We start from the raw sequence: 20,244 nt of genomic DNA, 5'->3' as shown, positions 1-20,244 counted from the left end.
GGTAATACCCGGGTAACCGGGTACCCGGGTATCATCAGCCCTAGTAGGTACTGCTACTCACAAAATTGAGTATTTATAAGGTTTTTTTTTTGTTAGCATTTGGAAAATTTTTTTGTTAATTTGGTACTAGCAAACCCCATTTAAATCCAAATATGACTCTGTCTACGTAAATTATGAAAAATCTGCAAAGCAAACTTTTTTCAAAAGTCTAAAAGTTCGCGATGATTTTTGAGAATTGTTTCTACATTTGAAAGTTGCACATTATTATACTAAAACTGAATAGACTATAAAACTGCATACCGGATTTTTTTTAGAAATCCTTTTTAAAAAGATTCATAATTTTCGTAGACAGATTCATATTAGGATTTAATTGGGGTTTGCTAAAATATAAGCCATATTTCAATACAAAATAAAATAAAAAAATTTAGCATGTAAAACATTGCGAATACTAACAAAAAACAAAATCATATACTCAATTTTGTGAATAACAGTATATAGATATAGTACATACCGACGCATCCAAATCATAATATGCTAAGTCAGCTTAGACTTAGTCAGACTTAGCATAGTATGGTTTGGAGGCATCGATATGTACGTCTGCTTGTACGAAGAAATTACTTAAACGAACGTTAATAAAGACCTTCATATAGATGTAGATTTATTTACACTAAAATCCCATATTTGCATTAAAAAACGAGTGTGTTTAAATTCTTAAACAAAAAATTTCATCCATTGGAAAAAATCGGGACGTCCGAACGGGAGCGTCTGAACAACTTTGAACAGTTTTTGACAGCTACTAAACATCGTTAGGAAGTTTAAGTTGACGCAATGGTAATGGCTGCTTATTATTCTAATGACCTTTCCATACATCGTTTTTTCGTACCATTAACAGATTCGCAGAATTCAGAATTTTATCCATGATAAAGTAATAGTAAAGCAAATAAAGTAAATAAAAAGTAGATATTCATATTCATTATTGTAGAAGGGCGTAATTAGAACCAGTGTTGCCGTTTTAGCCCTTTGGTGGCTAGATTTAGCTACCACATACTTTTTTGGCCACATAAATTTAAAATTGCCCCTAGCCGTTTTTTTTAGCCCTTTGGAGAATTCACTTATACTTGGCATGAAAAAGTTGTATATGCTTAATTTGATCTCATTTTTTCATTTATGTAAGTGACTAACTTATCTATTAACGAATTAACTATAGTTTAAAGTAGATAAGTTTACGGCCCTTAATATGCTTAATTTGTAAAATGGCCCATCAAGTCTATTGACTGTGCATGTTCTTGTGGTGTGATTATACCAGCTGCTGGTGTCGTGAGTGGTGAAATTAGCTCAAATTTCTAAGTAAAAAGTATTTTGGCGGAAATTTCTTGCACAATATGAGTCAAAGTCGTGTTTGTGGAAGATTAAGTTCACGATATTGCAGTTGTGAATTAAAAAAAGAGTGTTTAACAAAAAAAATATGAAATTTCGGCTCTAATCATTTCGATCTTTCCTTGACCTCATTTGTAAAGAAATAAATATTGTACCAGCATGCTGGTAAGTTATATGCTTCGAGCCTGCTGGTACAATCACTTGATGGAGCCAGCAAGCTGGTGTCGTATATTTCCCTTTTTATACAAAAAGGTTTTTGGTTGGATAAAATATTTGCTTTTTTCCAGAGTTCATTGTTTTTCTATACCATTACTTATTGAAAATGTTTGCATGTATACTTATATACACGGTTAAAAATTTCGGTTTTAATTGTAAACTTTTTGGGCTACATATATGACCAAACTAAATTCAGTTTCAAACACAAACCTTCCAAGTTTAAAAAAAAAGATAGCACATATGTTGGGTTTAGAATTTAAACAGTTCGGTTTAAATTTTAAACGCAAACATTTTCATTATTAAGAATAAAAAAAAAACAAAAATAAATTTCATGCTCGGTCTGATGGGGATTGAACCCGAACAACCTTGGTAGCAACCAATTGTATCAAGTTTGAGTTTGAATCAACACCACATTTCGCTGTGTGAAAACATTTTCTATTTCGGTTTAGATTTTAAACCAAATTTTCTATATATGAAACCTAGAAACTAGAATTAAAACATTTAGGTTTTATTTTTACACCACGCACTTTGTGGACTAAAATTTAAACCAGAATATATTAAAAATTGCTTAAAATTATTGACTGGTTTAAAAAGTAGACCATAAAAGACTTAGAAAGGCAGTAGTCCCAGCGCGGTTAAAAAATCAAACCCAAATATTTGACCGTGTATATATATGTAAGTCAAAAATTTTAGCTACCATTTTTAGCGACAACGATTTGTAGCTCTTTTTTAGCCCTTTTTTTTAAAGGAATTTGGCTATCACTAAAAATGATTCGCGGCAACACTGATTAGAACCTTAATAAGAAAAAACTACATTCAGAACTTATCTTTTATGTAATGAATGCCGAAGAAATTCAGCTGCGAGCATGCAGCCTGTTATACGAGTACATAGATAGATGGCACGGTGGAGAGAATATAGAGGTGGCGCCGATGACGATACCGCTACTCGGCTCTCAGTGATTTTGACAGAATCAGCTGTTTTGGTGACGTCATAGTAGAGAAGACAGCAGTAGTGATGTGCTCAGTCAATACTTTCAAGTATTGATCGATATTCGGTAACGATTTAAAATGTATCCAATACTCTCGATACTCGGTACCAAAACATTTAGATTTCAAATAAAAGCGCACACAGGCCAAAGATATGGAAAAAAACGACTCAAGGGAGACTCGCCAATAGAGCCAATAGAGCTTTTAATACTGATTCAAATGAAAGATGTATATATATCGGTTCCAGGCCATAACGCAGAGAAACTCTCACTTGTTTGAAGCATTTTTGTTCCAGCTGAATCGGACGATATCATTTTTGGAGGCCTAGGGGCAGATTCTATAACCAGTTAGCGACAATTTTCGAATCGGTATCGGGTTTGTTGACGTATGATATGAAATATTGTTACACAACAAGTACGATATCGATCCAAACTTGTCGCTAACTGGTTAGATCTCCCCCTGAAAAGCTTCTTCATCCGTCAAAACATTTTTCTTGAACCTTGGGTCGACTAAGGTTAAAACTGATAAATAATATTTTTCTGTGGCGATAAGTTCAAGTGTTTTAGCCGATATCATATAAATTAGTAATGAAAGTTTTTTCTAAACCTGAAATCATATAATGGCGAGGGTTTATGTAAATAATCGGTATCGGATACCGAAAAGGAAGTATAGGGTACCGAAATCTTTTTTAAGTATTGGGTACCGAGTATTGGGGACAATTCAGCACATCACTAGTCGCCCTCATTCTCGCCGCTCTCAGTTGTCAACTCTACGATGACGTCACACTAAAATTACTCTCACGAATTCTGCTGCAATCGGCGCAATCTTGTATTCTATCATTCTTGGATAGATGGTGCACGCCAAGGAGAGCGCGCGTTTTTAGCGCTTTCGCAGTTGTTTAAAATTTGATTGAAAGCGTAATTTTGAACTACCTGTTCTGAAATTTTTACAGGTTTTACTTAAGTATTTGATGAACAGCTTTCAAAAAAAAATTTTAAAAAATCATTACTAAATTTGAAAAAAAAATTAATTTGTTTATTTTTTTAATATCCAATTATTTGTATTAAAAAATTATTCATCGTCTTCTCGTAATCCTCATATGAAAGCCAAGAAAAAGTCATAATGGTACGATGATTAAGTTTTTTTTATTAAAATACTTGTTTGCGCGGAAGCATATATTAAAGAGTCCTTTTTTGACATGCTTAAAGTTCAAAAAATATATCCCGGAAACTGTGTGTGTCAAACGAAAATCAAAAAATACGAGTATCATAATTTTACCCAAAGAATGCCAAGAAAAGTAATTTGAGCGGAAAAAATGTTTAGTGTAAATTTTGCATGGATTGACCCCTATATATCTGTGGTCATAAACAATAACCGCCTAAGTGGAAAAAACCAGTGGTACATTCGATAATCTTATTGATACATTCGATAAACAAATTGAGCTTTATTATATGCACAGCTATTGACTTTACAAAAGAAATAACCTTAACCCTTTCCCGTTAAATCCATCCCTGATAGATATAAAAATTGTTCCTCTTAATTACAAGGTTCATAGAGCCTCATAATACCACAATTAAAAAAAATTAAAAAGTTGTTTTGGGTAGCTATTAGGGCTACCTCAAATTTGTGCAATATATTGTACAAAAGCCCGCAAAGGAGTAAAAGCACTCAAGAAAACTCAATAAATATTTCACTAAGTTTCGACGGAATAAAACTTGTATTTCATTGAAATTGAACTCATGTATGTACAAAATAATTGATTTTACTGAAGATATGTTGGAATGAATATTTTATATCTTTTTTTAATATATTTAGTAAGATTTGCATTAAAAAATTTTTAATTTTCTCCATGAGAAGAGAATTAAATAAAGACATTTTGAAAAATTGCAGATACAATTACAATACAAAATACAAATGACCCGTTTTAATAAACCTTTCCGGTTTTTCTGCCTTTAGTAGATCAAAAAATCAAAAACCTACCCTTTACTGCAACAATAGCACACAAGCTTTTCAAAAACCACGGCAAAAACTACCCTAATTGCCTGTTCAACTGCAACCTTTGCGGACGTTTGTACAATATATTGTACAAGACACTTACAACCTTTCAGTGTAAATTTACAATATATTGCCACTCGGGAAACATATTTTAAATCATGATAGTTTATTTTTAGCAATTTTATATGATGAAATGCTTTTTATATTTCCATACTATGTGCTTTTGTTAGCGATTTTACTTGACTTTCACGCATTTTTTTTACAGTAAATTACCACAACTTGCGTGTGGCTGGAATTTAATAAAATGGAATATTTTTAAATTAAATTCTAAAAATATTTGTGAAATTTTATCGATTTTGAAATTTACGTAAACTATTCGGGACATTCTAAAACTTCATAGAGTTTAATTTGTTTTCAAAAATATTAATAAAATTTTTAGTAGCACGCTCCCAATGTTACAAAAAATTAAATGTACAATATATTGTACATATGCAGGGAAAGGGTTAAAGGATATAAACTATAATATTTTTCATATTTGTGTACAATTATACTTAAATTACTTTTAAAATTGCAATCACAAGTGCAGAATAGCGACTCTTCACCACAGGAAAAATGGAGTAGTGGGCCTGACCTGATTTCAAGGGTATATAAAATTTTGTTGTGCAAATGATTATTATGGGTGTAGTACAGGAAGTTGTTAATTTCCAATTTTCTTAAAATGCCTATATTTCGTAAAATACTTTACCGATTTTATAAAATTAACATCGCTGCACTGGTTTACAGCAAAAATGTTCAATGGATGCCACTTTCCAAATGCTATGTAGAATTGCTCGGCGATTATCCATCGCTTTTCTTCATTAGTAACTTGATTTTTTTGTAACAGAACAGGATTTAGCGCAAATGCAAAAAATCGGCACAGAACCTGTTACTTTTGAAATTTTTATTCTGTTAAAGTTTAATTTTTTTAATTTTTTAATAAAAAAATAAATAAAAAAAACTGCACTGATCGGAAAGTGATTTATATATGGTTTATGGAGAATTTTATTAGCTTTGATTTGGCGTATCTCATTTTAAGATTGTTAAATTGGTTCGTAAGATATAAGTAGAACCATTGTTTGTTTTAAGCTGGATAACGGTAAATTGCAAATATCTCGAGAACGTATCCATAGAAAAAAAATTACCTCGCACTTCGGAATCACCGAGCAATTCTGCATATAAATTGGATAGTGGCGTCTGGAGAACAAAAACCCAACTAAGATTTGTGATCCACTGTAATTAGAATACCTTTCGTGATATGCATATCTATTTAGTATCTATATAAAAAAGAATGATTAAAAAACGGTTTCTTAATAAAAAAACAATGTGTTATTAACCTTATTCGAGAATATTTAAATAGAGGAAAAAATTACGTTTCATTTGATATATAATTTGTATTAAAAATTTCACAATCTATTGTGCGGGCGAAAATTTTGGATAAAAAATCGTGCGTTTTTTCCGAATTTTCGCTATATATTAAAATATTGTCTTATATTTAATAAAAAAAACTACTTGATTATGAAGTGAAAGTGATACTCATTTCGTAAAAGTCGGTTAAGTATTTTGGGAAATAATTGCGTTTTAAATTTTGAATTTTCCACCTTTCGCTACTCTACCGCCCATAATATTAACTTGCACAGGAAATATTTTATACCATTAAAATTAGGAAAAAAGGGCCAACCACACCCACTATTCTGTTTTTTCCGAGGTGAGGTATTCTGCACTTATACCATGTGTAAAAAGTAATATCATAATAGTATACATTTTTACTATATCATGGTATTTACAAGCTAAGCTCTAAAAGCATTTCACTCCTTGCACTTGTAACGCAGCTAGGGATGTCGGAAAAACATCGATGCATCGAAAATATCGATGTTTTGCTTCAATGCATCGTAAGTTTCCTACTCGATCTACAAATAGTCGATGTATCCATGCACCGAGTTAAATACGCACTGTGAATTTGCCCCTGAGTTGCCAAAAAGCACAGGGCGATTCATATTAGGCATAAACGTAGAGGAAAAAATTTCGGAGCAAAATTTAACTTGGTATCGTGTTTCGATACGAGTACTTTTTCTTCGATGCCTACTCAGTACTTGGTTCAAAAGTATCGATGCCAAAATTACTTGGTATCGAACGAAAAGTATCGAGTATGTACTTGTATTAATTCGTATCGTTTCATCCCTATATATGAGTGAGAACATTTTTCTGAACTTTTTCGAGACTATGAAAATGGTTCTTTTTTTTTAAAAGGTTAAACGAGCATACTTTTAAATAGAAAATTGGATGGGAAATGGCAGTTGTTTACGTTTTCATAAAAGTTGAATTACGACTTTGCATATTTTTAAACGTTGGCATATTTTAAATAGTAACTTTTTAGAAAGCCTTTTACATAATAGTATACTTTTTTGGTTTCAGGCTAATCTAATCTATATTCAATTTATTTTGATTTTCGGTAAATTTTCTTGTAACTTTTATCGGTTTAATCAATGATTTAATTGAACATTCGAAACAAAAAACGAAAAAAGAAACTTTTTTTCTGTAAAATCAGTGGTCAAAACATTTAATCAAAGCTGCCAATTATCATATTTAATTAAAACTTAAATGAATGGCGGTAGCCATTTAAACAAAAATGAAATTCAGAATCGAAACCGGTTGTTAGATATATAGACAAAATAAGTATAGTTATTTTTCATTTTAAATTCAGGATTCATTTGATTGAAAAAATGATTGTTTGATTAGCGCTTAATTAAAACTAAAATTAGGCGCACACAAGCAAACTCGTAAACTGTGGTCATTCTTTTACTCATTACTTTTCATGCCGTCGGCAAAATCTTCAACTACACCAGCGACGGCAAATTGCAGTTGTTGAGAAAAACGTTTAATTATCACCCCGCATATTTATGAGCATTTTCCCTGAATGCGAATGCGTTCACTAATTCATACATATACGCTAACTGGCAGACACACACACACATACACACACGTCCATATGTGTGTATTAAAAACGTAGGAGTATACAAAATTTTCACTGCACTCATTACTCCACCCACTTTTGGATATACAAACTAACGGCACATAAATATCCTGCACGTCATATGCGGAGCGCGTCACTGACATTATCTAAACACACTAAGCTCAACATTCAAGCTTTCCATACGTTAGGCAGCACCCATAAAAAAAAAACCAAAAAAAAACCCAAAGTTAGAAAATCGTTTTGGCAGAGAGCTAAAAGAGCGCATTGGAAGAATGGATAAAAACGTAGTTTACACTCGTAGGAGACTGCATGCGTGTTAGGAGGCTCCTACATTCAAACGAGTAGGTAAATACACACTCATATCTAAATATGTATGCGTGTGTGTACGTTGAGTTAAGTCCTCATATCACATTAGGCGAGTCCTGGCGCTTACTGTCGCTGCATTGGGTCCCACATATATATATATATATATATATATATATACATGTTCATATCTGCATACATGCATACATATGTAGTACATATGTATAGTGTATTTTCCGACAGTTTTCGTAGCCAAGCCGCCGAGTCGGCAGCAGTTTGTGTGAGTTTGCTATTTGTTCATCACCTAACAAATGGCACTACAATTATCTTGACAGTCATCTTCACAACATTTTCTCACATGTCTTCAAAAATTTCACAGTCACTTATGTTTTAGAAAAGAAATGCCAGACGCGCACCTTAACCGAACCAAATATGAACTGAAGTTCCTTGATGCGCCTTTCATCTTTCGCAGCAAATGCACAAACAAAGTGCCTGCTGCTGCCGCTATGTTGACTCCGCCGCCGGTATTGTTAATTTCTTGAATTTTCACTTTTCATAGCCTAGCGCCCAGCAAGTCAAGGCGCGTCACCTACTGACCGTCGTCCACCAACTGATTTGTCCACTCATTGCCCGCCTGCTTAGTTTCTCTGCTGGCCGTTTAATTTGGATAGTGTCCTGTATTTTTTTTTTCTTCTTGCCCTCGCACTAAAACGGAATGTTATGCTGCGCCTGCACCACCAAGCTGATTCGCTGCTTTAGCGCCTCGCCAAGGCGCTTTGTTATTGACTCCACCAACACCATGGCCACCACTACTATTACTTCAACCATTTATTAGTGTTTCTTTGACTGCAATTTTTGCCGGTACTGTTGCTGTTGCTGTTGCTGCTGCTTCCGTTGTTATTCTTGTCGATTTCTTTCTTCTTCGCTGCCTAGCTGTCCAGTTTTTGCCGACAATCTGTTCCATTACAGCAAAATGTTCGGTTGGTTGGTTGGTTCATTGTTGGGCAGTAAGTCCGAGTGGCGGCATAGCATCACCGTTAAAATCTACGGCCACTTGTTACTCTGCAATGGCAGCTAAAGCTTCAACAGTTGCGAAAACTTCTTTTATCCTCGCGTGGTATTGTTTTTCGTTGCTACTGGCTGGCAAGTTGTTGTAACACTTAGTATTTGGTCATGGCTCCATGGCTATTCGCACCTTTAATTTTATAAACATTAGGGGTCCATTTTCAACAAGATTTTCTTAGACTCACATCGAAAGCGTTGGCCTGCAGATAAAAGGTTGGTAGGGACAACTACAATAGCCCTAAAATCTTCAGACCAATCTTGTGAGACAGCTCTGCATAAAATGGTTGTCAGAATTAGAAATGTCCTTACTAAGAAAGAGTTGGTTTTTCGTAATTTTGTCGGCATTGAGAGCTTCTTTGGTAATACTACCTGCGATAGGGTTATCAGGATTCAGACAGAAGGAGGCTAACATATTGTGCGTGGAATTCATAGCGGCTTTCCTCCCTAAGACGTGCTTTCTCCTTTGCCCTGAGGCCTTGTCAATTATTCCCCTCCTTTCAGCAGTCACGGTTCAAATAACTAGGCCGATGTCTATGCATAAAATGTGCCTACTCTCTCAGTTCTTTTCAAGAAAGTATAAAGAACTCTGAGTGTGATTGGCACTTGATGTAGTTAGAAATGATTGTCCGCTAACTCAACCAAAATTACCGTTATGCTATTCACTAAAAGGAAAAGTTTGGACGGCGTTTTCCCCTACACTTAGAGAAATCGCAGTTCAGATTTCTTCCGAAGTGAAGTATTTAAATCTGATTCTAGCTAATAGTGTTGGGCAGTATCAAAAGGATTGACAGTACCTGATTTTTTGGAAGTATCGATACTGAGTACTCCAAAGTAGCATCAATCGACATTATTAGTTTGAATAAGGTCGTGCTAGCTAGTGATATTTCTACACTAAGCATTGAAATGTTACCAACGTTTGTATATTTAAAGAACACTACTAGCCAGTAAACTTTTGTGGAAGTCTCAAGTTGAATAAATGAGCTCCAAAGCCTTAACAAAGTTCTGCCAATGTAAACAGTTCTTCAGTAAGACGTTTAGTTTGACAGCTAGAGGAATCCAAATGATTTACATCTATATATTAGACCTCAGCTTTGTATCTTTGGTATGATAGAGCAGACTCTTAATCAACTTTGAAGAACGAGCGCTATATGCTTGATAGAAGCAAAGCTCTCCAGTGGAATTCTGACAATCGCTTCGCTAAATTTTCTTCTCTGAACAAAACGCACTAGGGCCTGAAAGTATACAACATGAGAAAGTAACAGATTCAATGTGTAATCAGCCAAACCAGGCAGTATGAGAGGCATGTTACTAGATGTTGGGTGCTGTTAGGCGCACTTGTTCTTCCTTTGGAGATTTTTGGCGATCAAAATTAGAGGCAGCAAATGTTAGAATCCGTCTGCTGGACGTAAATGTATTTCCATTGCTACACGTTTGTGTGCCGCAAATACCTTTTCAGAAGAGATACTACAATGTTGACTACCTTGATATTGACTGCTAGCATAGCCCAATCCTAAGCCCAGCAGATGGCTACAAAACTGATACAGGGTCAGGATCTGGAGACTATACCGAAGGTGACGTGGAAAATATTCACGACTGTCGTACTCTCTCAGCGAGGTATTTGCAATTCTCAATGTCACGAGAAAGAAATTTTGTTTTTGATCCAGAAATACTCCTAGAACATCTTGCTGCATTTCTGTATCAAAAAGAATATGTTGACAAAATTCTGCTTACATTTTACATTGTAGCGACAATCAATAGCCCCACTGCTTTTGTGAGGTTATTATGAAATGTATGGAAAATAAGTTATACCCATATATTTTAGTCAGATAATCATACTTAGGAGACTTCAACCAATACCTTCCATGTCCTAAACGAAAGGAAATAGCTAACCAAACTTTTTCACTAATTTCTGTACCTTAAGTCGGTCCAACGGACCCGGGCTAGTACTTCCCGCTAGATTTACAATAGCAATAACAATTATTAAAATAAAAATTTACGTTATAAAAAAGTATAGACTTCATGAAAATAAGCAAAGTGAAGGAGCTACCAACCGGTAGACAAAGAGTTAAAGAATTAAAACTTTCCCCAAAATAGGCCAATATTTCGCGCCATTTCTGCGACAGAAACCGTAATGATCACTCACAAAAATAAATCTATTTGTTTCATTACTTCACGTTCTCTAAGCGTTTTAGTGAGACTCTAAGTATTACCACAAAAAGCATGGCATCCATACCGAAACGTACGACGCATTCTACGTCAATGATAGCAAGAAATTTGGATTTTCGACATTTTTAGGACTCCTCAAGGGCCCTTAAACCCTCTTAAAGTAAGCTTCCAAACTAGAGGGGTAATTTCCAACTTTTTTTCGTGACCCAATCTAATGTACATCTAATGTAAGCCGTACTTGCATCTGCTTGTCTCTTGCGCTAATTTTTTTGCTGCTTTCCGTCAAGCGAGCAGACCCGACATTTTAAATACCTGTGAAAGCCTTTTTCTTTAAACACTTCATAATTTTGGCGCATCAGTGCTATTTTTATTTTTTTTTAAACATCTACAGGTAAAAACAAATTTTCTTTGAAACCATACCCAAGGAAACCATATGTAATGCAAATTAGTAACATTTATACATGCATAGATACATACATACAAACGAACATAGGTTTGGATCATTATATTTAATTAAAGGTATTTTCATTGTAAGCCTTTTTTTCTCAAACTCTCGCTTATCAAGAATTGACAGTGAAGTCAGTGTACCTCGAAGAATCATTTTGCCTTACCTCCCTTGAAAACTCCTACATGGGAGGGAACGAGGGAGCCGAATATGTAAGTAGCGCTTTCAGTAACAACAAAAGCGTAGTCAAAGTAAAATAGTGAAAAAAGTGCATAATTAAAAGAGAACAGCGACTTCTCGCAGGACATGCGCAGCACAACGGCAAAAAAGAAAAACACAAAGATGAAATTGGGGGGAAATCGAATTTCCAGCGAATTTTCACTTCCAGTTGCGAGGAAGATGTTGCACTAACTAAAGCAAAAAAGCAAATGAAAATAATTATGCGGGCAGCCGACGTATATGTGCATAAATATGTATGTAGGTGCTAAGGGCACATTGGTCTCAACATTGTGTTGACGCGCACATCCTTTAGTGACGCGCTTAGGAGTTGGTTCAAGCGACAATGTTGGTGTGGTTGTTGTTATTATTTTGAGTTTTCTTTTATCACAAATGTGACCTCTGCAGTTAGTTCAAAGTGAAATGCAATCAGCAACAGTGAAAGGTATACAATTTCCTGCAATGCAAAGCTGCCAACTTCTTAGTTTCTTTTTCAGGGACTTATTTCCTTGTCAGACGAAGGGTCTATGTATGTGTAAAATTGTTTAGTGTATGTATGTATGTATGTTCACGCGCATGACTGCATGTGACACACGTTGCAAATGATGCAAATGAAAACTTCGTCGAATGCGTTTCTTCAACTGTGCACACCCTTCTGTGCTGCTCGCAAAAAAAAACCAAATACGTATCTATAGTTTTTCAAACTAATTTGCATATTTTTCCAATTGCCACGCCACGTCGGAAGAAGCACACACACGCACACACAAACGCTGGATGCGCACACTACCGTCGCACTATCGATCAGCAGTGGCGGAATGAATATTTTTTTATGCGTATGTATGCTTGAGTGCTTGTACGTTCTCGATTTACACCCTGCCTTAACCCTCATCACCCTACAGATTTTTTTTCGTAAGACATTTTTTTCACGCATTATTATTTCTTCAATGTGGCATGCAACGGCCGCTTAACGATCGCACATCGTACCCAAATTTGGTGGCACATTTTTTATGACATTCGTATGCATTGTTATATCCTTTTGCACTACTGATCCTGTACAAATATTGCCATGGCATTATTGTTGTTGCAAATAAAGGTGTAAAATGTGTAAGCGCATCCTTTATTTGCATTCTCTGCGCCGTTTTTGTCTCGCGCTGTTTGCTTTTGCTTAAATTTGCATATGAAATGCATTTACCGGCCCAGCTCTGTTAGCTCATTTGCATAATCAGGATACACATTTCTGTTCGAAATCGGAAGTGTTTTTTGGGTAAGGTTTTTTTTTGTGAACTTGCGTATATGCTTCATTAAAATAGCGAATGCTTTGATTGCTTTCAGCGTTAATTTATGCGCTTATGCATTCGGTTTGTTAAAATTATTTATTATTGAGAATTTAATGTATGTCACTTTGCAACAGATGGCTGAAGAGTTGAACAGTCTTGGAGAGATTTCATTTCATTCTTTATTCAAACAAAATAAAATTCACATCAAAAACGGAGCAGGACTATATACATCGGGTGCAGTGGGCTATAGTAGGGCATGGGGGTATCCAGCTGAAGTTGTTCTACCTAACTCAATTTCTACTCTTGTGTCCGCGTTCTCTACTCTGGGTAATGTGAGTAATCATGCATGAGATGTTGTAACTAAACCATGTGGTTAGTAAACTTTTCAATAGAGCCAAATGCAGCCGTCGTGAGGAGGATTGGGAAAATTATAGGGAAATCTATAACGAGTAAAGAGTCAAATAAGGGCTCAAAAGAAAGGTTATTGGCAAAAGTTCTGTTGAACATTGAAGTCAACAAATGAAGCATCAAAATAGGAAGCATCAGGAGGCCAGATTGTTAATGAATCGACTCCATCCAGGAATCTGGTAACCTTGACGGACGCACACTTCCCATGGAGCACGGATATTTTAGGCATCTATCCCAGCCCGTGCCTAGGAAAGGTGTATTAAGGAGATAGTGGATAAGGAGAAGGTAACATGGGCTATCAACTTGTTTGATCCCAACAAGACCACGGGACCCGATAAGGTAGAGTTGGCCATGTTACAACACTCATGTTAAAGTGTGCTACCCAACTAATGAGTGTACTTACTAGATGCTCGGCTTATATGGGTATGTACCCAAAGATTTGGTGGAGGCCAGGGTGATGTTTATTCCAAAATCACTAAAACTAAACCACACAAATAAGCCTCTCATTGTTCATACTAAATGTATTTAAAAGACTTATTGACCTATTCCTAAGGGAGGATACTCGCATCCACGCAATGGACATAGTGCAGCATGCCCATCGTATGAACTGATCAGTCGATAGCGCTGGCCTCGGTACAATTGAAAAGTCACTGGAATACAGGGAATACATCCCAGCCAGCTTCTTAGATGTTGAGGTGGCTTTCAACAACGTCGAAAAGGAAGCAATTAGAAGGGCAGTATATAGTTGCGTGGATCGAATCGATGCTGAAAAGTAGCTATAGGCGCAGAGAGAGGAAAGAGCAAAGAATGGTCACAGTCATCTGACCTACGGAGCGCCGGTCTTGTGGAAAATTCTAGATAAAAGCAACAATAGAAGAATACTAATTGGAAGAGTATAGAGATTCGGAAGCCTCGGAATATCAGGCGCCGTGAGAAGTAGATAGCAGGCCAACCACGGACACGCAGCGGATTTAAATCTCCCAAACATTTTCTAGCCTGGAAATATTGGGAAGGTGGTCTCCTGTTGGGAAATGATGGTATTTCCATCTACACCGATGGCTCAAAGATGGAAAAAGAATTCAGTTCGGGTCTGTACCCAAAAGACCTTGAAATAAGGCAATCATATCGCCTGCCTGATAACTGCAGCCGAAGGAGAACATAGTCCAGCGCTACAGAAGTCATCTATGGCCTTATATTCGTGCAAGAGCGCCATTGGTAAGAGCTAGGGGTTGAGTTGAGCCCGAGTATAGCCGCTGGATCTACACAGCGGCGGTTAGACCGATTCTCCTTTATGGAGTTATAGTATGGTGGCCGGCCTTAAGCAAGGCCTCAGATCTTAATCTACTCAGCAAAGTAGAGACGATTAGTGTGATCAGCATTGGCGAAGCAAACCGTACAACGCCAAATGATGCTTTAAATGTATTTTTTGATCTTCTGCCAGTAGACCCAATGGATCAGCAGATGGCATCTCCTCCTGTTAAGAGAGACAGGGCAATGGGAATAGGGATTGCTGGGTAACTGGTGCATACTGGAAAAATGTAGCTTTCGTTCCGGGCTATACAGACAGTTGTGTTGAAACTCTGATTCCGGATAGAAACTTCGTTATGAAAATCCTAAGCAGGGAGAAATGGGCAAAAAACTACTATTTATACTCCACCCGGAAGTATAGTAATTTTCTCAGATGGCTAAAAAATTAACATTGGATGGGGAGGGGGTTCTTCTCTCGCATCCCTGCTCTGATCCATTAATTTCGACTACCGGACTACCATAGTGTTTCAGCTGTGATGAAGACTATAAACGAACTTCGTGCTGATTTAAAAGGTAAAGAGGTGTTCATCTTTAGAGGCAGCCAGGCAGCCAGGCAGCAATTAAAGCTGTGAGTTCCATCACAATTAAATCAAAAATTTTGCCGGACTGCCGCCGATCTCTGCAAGAGATGGCTAAACAGAACAGTATAAACCTTCTTTGGGTTCCTGGTCATAGGGGCATAGAAGGTAACAATATAGCGGGCGAACTTGCGAGGGGGGGGGGNCCATTTCGAAAAGACCCATTTTGGTAAGAGTGAATGGGTTAAAATTTTCCATGAATTTTTTTTTATAAACTCCAATATAGGTCTTCTAAGACAAAACTTATGGTTGAAGTCATTTTATGCATAAAATGGCATGTCTAAAAATGTAAAGTGTAATTGAGTTGGAGCAAAATCGTATGGAAACTTATGTTTAGACATAGTATGACAAGTTTTACATTCGTTGCGACTAGCCTATCAGTATTCAAAAAGAATTAAACACAATTCAAAAGATCGTCGATTTTCCTAAGTTGACTATACTAAGTATGCGACAAGTTCCCTAGTAACAACCTAAACTAACGGTATGGAAAATGTTTTATAGGACTAAATTTTCTGGCAAGTAATTTTTATAAAATTTTCCCACATTAAATGCCATTAGCCGGCTTTGCGATATTCTCATTGATTTCATTTTACTCAGTACAGTGCATTACTTCAATTGCTGCCGACATTTACGACTGCGAAGGCAATACCACCCATTATGAAAGCGAGTACCGATGCAAACCTTATGGCGAATATATGCAAATTTAGGTAGGCACACACCAGCTTACGAACTTAGTGCTCTCTTGCAAGTCACCTACTTCGACACAGCTCTTGACGTCTCCTACCTGCCGACCCAAAATGATGAAGCAAATACTCAAATACAAATACGATGGTTATTTGCATATGTAGAAACGCCCATGTTGAGTGGATGATGTGTTGTTACTATTGCTTTTGCTATTGTTATTGTTATTATAGCTGCAAAAAGGTGTGGTATATAAACATAAGAAAAACCAACAACCCAAGCGCCTTTACAATTGCAAGAAGAAAAAGCAAAAATAGCGAAAAAGAAAAACAATTAGACAAGCAGGAGCAGGGGATTTGCGTAGCTACGAGCGAAAAACTGCAAACAGAAATTAGTGAAAATAAAAAGAAAAGCAAGAGGGCTGGGAAAAACTGCTCACCAAGAAGGGAAAATGAACGAACGGGCGAGAATACGTACAATGAACAAACAAATCATAAAATGCAAATGCAACACCTACACGACGCGACGGGTGTGCTTGGTAAGGCAAAGGGGTCAAAGAATGTGAATACGAAAAAGCAGTATACATATACATACATAAATGGGTAAAAGGTGAGGGAACTCAAATGCTGGTTGTATAGAGAAAGGAATTAAACAGTAACATTTTTATGATTACTTTTACATAACTTAGGGATGGCTGCTCAAGATAGCGAGATAGTATCAAGCTTGCGACATCTAATTGCTGTAACTTGAAAGGTAAATAATTTTAAGGTCGCATATACCCTACAAATTTTAGGATTAAACTGTGTGAATACATGCTCAAGTCCATTCGAAGAAGAGGAGGATGTTCTTGGAACAATCGCTCGGAAAGGTTTCTAGCTATGGATAACATTTTTGAGGGCTTCTTACAAAAGCTAATACAAACTAGTTAAGAAATTGCCCCGATGCTGTTATACGGTTTACATATACTATCCAATGCTCGAACTTTTGTTCTGAAGATTTCGTCGAAAAGAAAACACGAAAGCACGTAAAATGTGCTCCGAAAGCCCTTTCGTTCTTGCTTGTGACTAATTTCAGTTCAGCGTAATTTATATTAGGCAAACATCCTGCCTGTTTTGATAATAGGTTTTCGACGACAACTTCCGTTGGTAGCGAATGGGAAAGTATAAAAAGCTAGTCTCTGGCTCGATTTCAATCTTAAGCGTTGGTTTCGATGTAAATAATAAAGCTGCCAGCAACATCCGGAATAACTACCTCTAAGCATTAGCCTGCGTATACCGGAGTACCGTGGTTGTTCCCACTATGAATTAAGAGCTATACACTGAGGGAAATAATGCATAGTAAAAATCAATACTTTATATTTGATTATCGTTTAAAAGTTTTCGTATTTAACCCTCAAGCGTAGTTCATTTTTTATAACGAATGAGTCGTTAATATATCAATTTGACACAATACGTTTTCAACTCAAGTTTTCAACTTTATTTTCGAAATAAAACTATTTTTTATTGATACGTACTTTGTTATAAAGTGTTCCTTTACAAAACGTAGAACTAAAAATATTTCATCATTAAGTAGCAAAAAATTGTTTTCCTTTTTACATAACTGTTAGATTTAAAGCCAATTCAAAAAAAAAAATTAAGGTTCTGTACACTTTTCGCAAAATATGTATCGATGAGCGGGGCAAATATATTTTGCACACTTATCACATCTTGCGCTATAAATATTAGCGTTTGATTTTGAAGGACACATATAGCAGCGTGCTCGTTTATTAGACTTAGGTGTGCGCGACATTGAATGGCGTGAAGACTGCGATGTTGATGGGCCTTCAGAAGCTATGTTTCTCACCCTTTGGATAACAGCAACTGCATTACTGCAACGCGGCATATGCTTGCGTTGCTCAATGCTTGGAACACATAAGGATTCGCCAACCTCAATCAAAAATAACCTCCTCCTTATACCCTTTTTGGAAATATTCCATTCCGGATTCAGCTTCACGAAAATTATGTAAGCATTACTCGCCGATACATCCAGCATATTACAGAAAAGAGCGATGGGCCATCTATTTACTTTTCTTTTGCAGCGGTATGTACCTACTAACTTATCTAAAACGTCTACACCCCCCTTGGTGCGATTATAAAACTTTATTACATCTGGCTTTTTTTCGGGGTCAGTATCTTCGATATGAACAGCTGAATGGTATGTCGAGTAAAGAGAAACAAATTTTCTTTTTTTAGGTACATAAGAGAGCATACATGCTCGAGCATGATGATCGTACAGAACTTCAGTGTGATGCACCGGCTTTTTCTTCATATCAACCAATAATGGAGGTATTTCTTTCCGGTTTTTTCTAATTGTTCCAACCAAGGTAATCTGCCTCTTTTTGAGTTCAATAGCAAGATTTCGTGACGTAAAAAAATTGTCACAAGTTACATTTCTCCCGTTCAAACCTAAAATCGTACCGTATAGTACAAAATATAATATTATTAGTTTCGAAATACCTTCTGTCATATCAAGTACAACCCTTTGCCCTTGGTTCACCTCAGTAGCACAATTACGATCACGGCCAACATATACTTGCATGTTGTATGCATAAAAAGTTTCAGCATCGGCAGCAACCCATAATTTCAATCCATATTTTGCCGGCTTTGAAGGAATATATTGTGTAAACGGTGATCTGCCTCGATATGGAACTAATTGCTCATCCACAGTTACGAAGTCGCCAACACAATATGATACTTTCAACCGTTGTACCCATTTATCAAAAATGAACCGAATAGGCGCTAGCTTATCTCTATGCCGATCTCTTTGTTCTTTGTCATCAAACCGTAGACAACGATTGATTTCTTTGAAACGAGGCAAAGACATTGTTGCAGCAAATATTGGGCGGCCATGCTTACTATCAAACAGTTCTGTAATATTTTCACCATTAGATCGATATACACCTGCTAGTAATAGTAATCCATAATAAGCACGCATAATCGTCATGTCAACAGGATTCCATTTGTCCTTGTAGCGTCTATAACCATATACGTTAGTCATATCAACTACTGTATTTTCAAACGGTTCTATAAATAGCANTAAGCACGCATAATCGTCATGTCAACAGGATTCCATTTGTCCTTGTAGCGTCTATAACCATATACGTTAGTCATATCAACTACTGTATTTTCAAACGGTTCTATAAATAGCAAAAAAGTGGAGACGGCGTCTGTGCATTGGGAAGCGGCAAACAAAGTAGGACCTAAAGTATTGCGAACCGGATTAAACGCGATATGAACTTACAAACGGGTTATGTATTCGTTATATTTTATTACCTTGACGACTTGAAAATGATTGGAATGAACAAATTCGCCGAGCTAATGGTAATGGCTCTGTAGAGTACTGTACTTGTTTATCTTTCGATAAAAGCATTACATTTGGCTCTGTAACTGCCGCCTCTCTGACATTTTCTTGAAAATATACGGCATCGGAATCGTCACTGTTGTAATCGTTACAATGGCTTTCTATGTTTTCACATGGCTCATAATCCGCATCATCCTCAGAACTGTATGGACCACTCTCATCACTTACAAATTGATCAAACCAAGAAGATTCCATTTTATAAGAAACTTGAAAAAAACTTAAAAGAGCACTACTTGTAACGAGTAAGAATTGAAACCACGTTGATTTTCTTTGCTTTATACATATGCAAAAAAAAATTTTTTCCCGTTAAGAAAGCTTGCTTTGCCATTGTGTCAATTTGATACATGATCGACTCTTTAGGAAAATTTTTTGTACAGCCAAACAGGGACATCTACCGACGAAAGGGAACGGCAATACTAAAAGGTCGGATATGATTTTCACGTTGAGCCAAAATCCCTAGTTAATTCAAATACATCTATTAAATAAATAAGCACTTGAATCTGAAAATTGTGTCAAATTGACACAAAATACGCTTGAAGGTTAAAAATAATATTTTCATACAAAATTTATTACGCACGTGTTTTACTGTTCACATCTGAGTATGTACATATATGTAAAGTGTACATACGCACCCCAAGCATGCAGAGCGCCGCTCTGAGAGTGCACTCTCCATGCACCATGGTGACAACACACACATCCATACATAGTACATACATGATTATCGGTGCCGTGGTGTTGATGGATATTCAACATTTGAAAGCGCGTTTATATGCCTGGGTGTAGCTGAGTGCGCAAAGATGCTTGCCACAAGTC

At 36.3% G+C, this 20,244-nt stretch overlaps 1 protein-coding gene and 1 long non-coding RNA gene across 2 annotated transcripts in view; both read right to left on the bottom strand.

The window, feature by feature from the left end:
* The window catches only part of LOC108372719 (uncharacterized), a 26,671-nt gene extending 18,190 nt beyond the window's left edge, over positions 1–8,481 (bottom strand). Inside the window, exon 1 of the long non-coding RNA XR_001848883.1 lies at positions 8,305–8,481. This is a non-coding gene — a long non-coding RNA (uncharacterized LOC108372719). The remainder of the gene's footprint in view (positions 1–8,304) is intronic.
* Positions 8,482–17,465: 8,984 nt separating this feature from the next.
* On the bottom strand, positions 17,466–18,935 carry LOC108372718 (piggyBac transposable element-derived protein 4-like). The gene is made up of 2 exons (XM_017628469.1): positions 18,528–18,935; positions 17,466–18,476 (listed from the first exon to the last, which is right to left on the bottom strand). Exons 1-2 carry the CDS (start codon positions 18,892–18,894, stop codon positions 17,665–17,667), a joined length of 1,179 nt encoding a protein of 392 aa, XP_017483958.1. The 5' UTR covers positions 18,895–18,935; the 3' UTR covers positions 17,466–17,664.
* Positions 18,936–20,244: the final 1,309 nt, after the last annotated feature.

The sequence above is a fragment of the Rhagoletis zephyria genome, unplaced genomic scaffold, assembly GCF_001687245.7.
Source record: "Rhagoletis zephyria isolate East Lansing unplaced genomic scaffold, Rhagoletis_zephyria_1.1 Rzeph_scaffold_05995, whole genome shotgun sequence".
NCBI classification, from domain to species: domain Eukaryota; kingdom Metazoa; phylum Arthropoda; class Insecta; order Diptera; family Tephritidae; genus Rhagoletis; species Rhagoletis zephyria.
The sequence above is the reverse complement of the archived record's forward strand: the minus strand, read 5'-3'. Positions and strand labels throughout refer to the sequence as shown.

Bases quoted from the DNA above. Each gene is read 5' to 3' on its own strand.
- LOC108372718 (XM_017628469.1), bottom strand. From the start codon at position 18,894: ATGTCTTTGCCTCGTTTCAAAGAAATCAATCGTTGTCTACGGTTTGAT. The intron at 18,477-18,527 runs GTATTTCGAAAC...GTACGATTTTAG, and splicing joins TGTACTTGATATGACAGAAG to GTTTGAACGGGAGAAATGTA.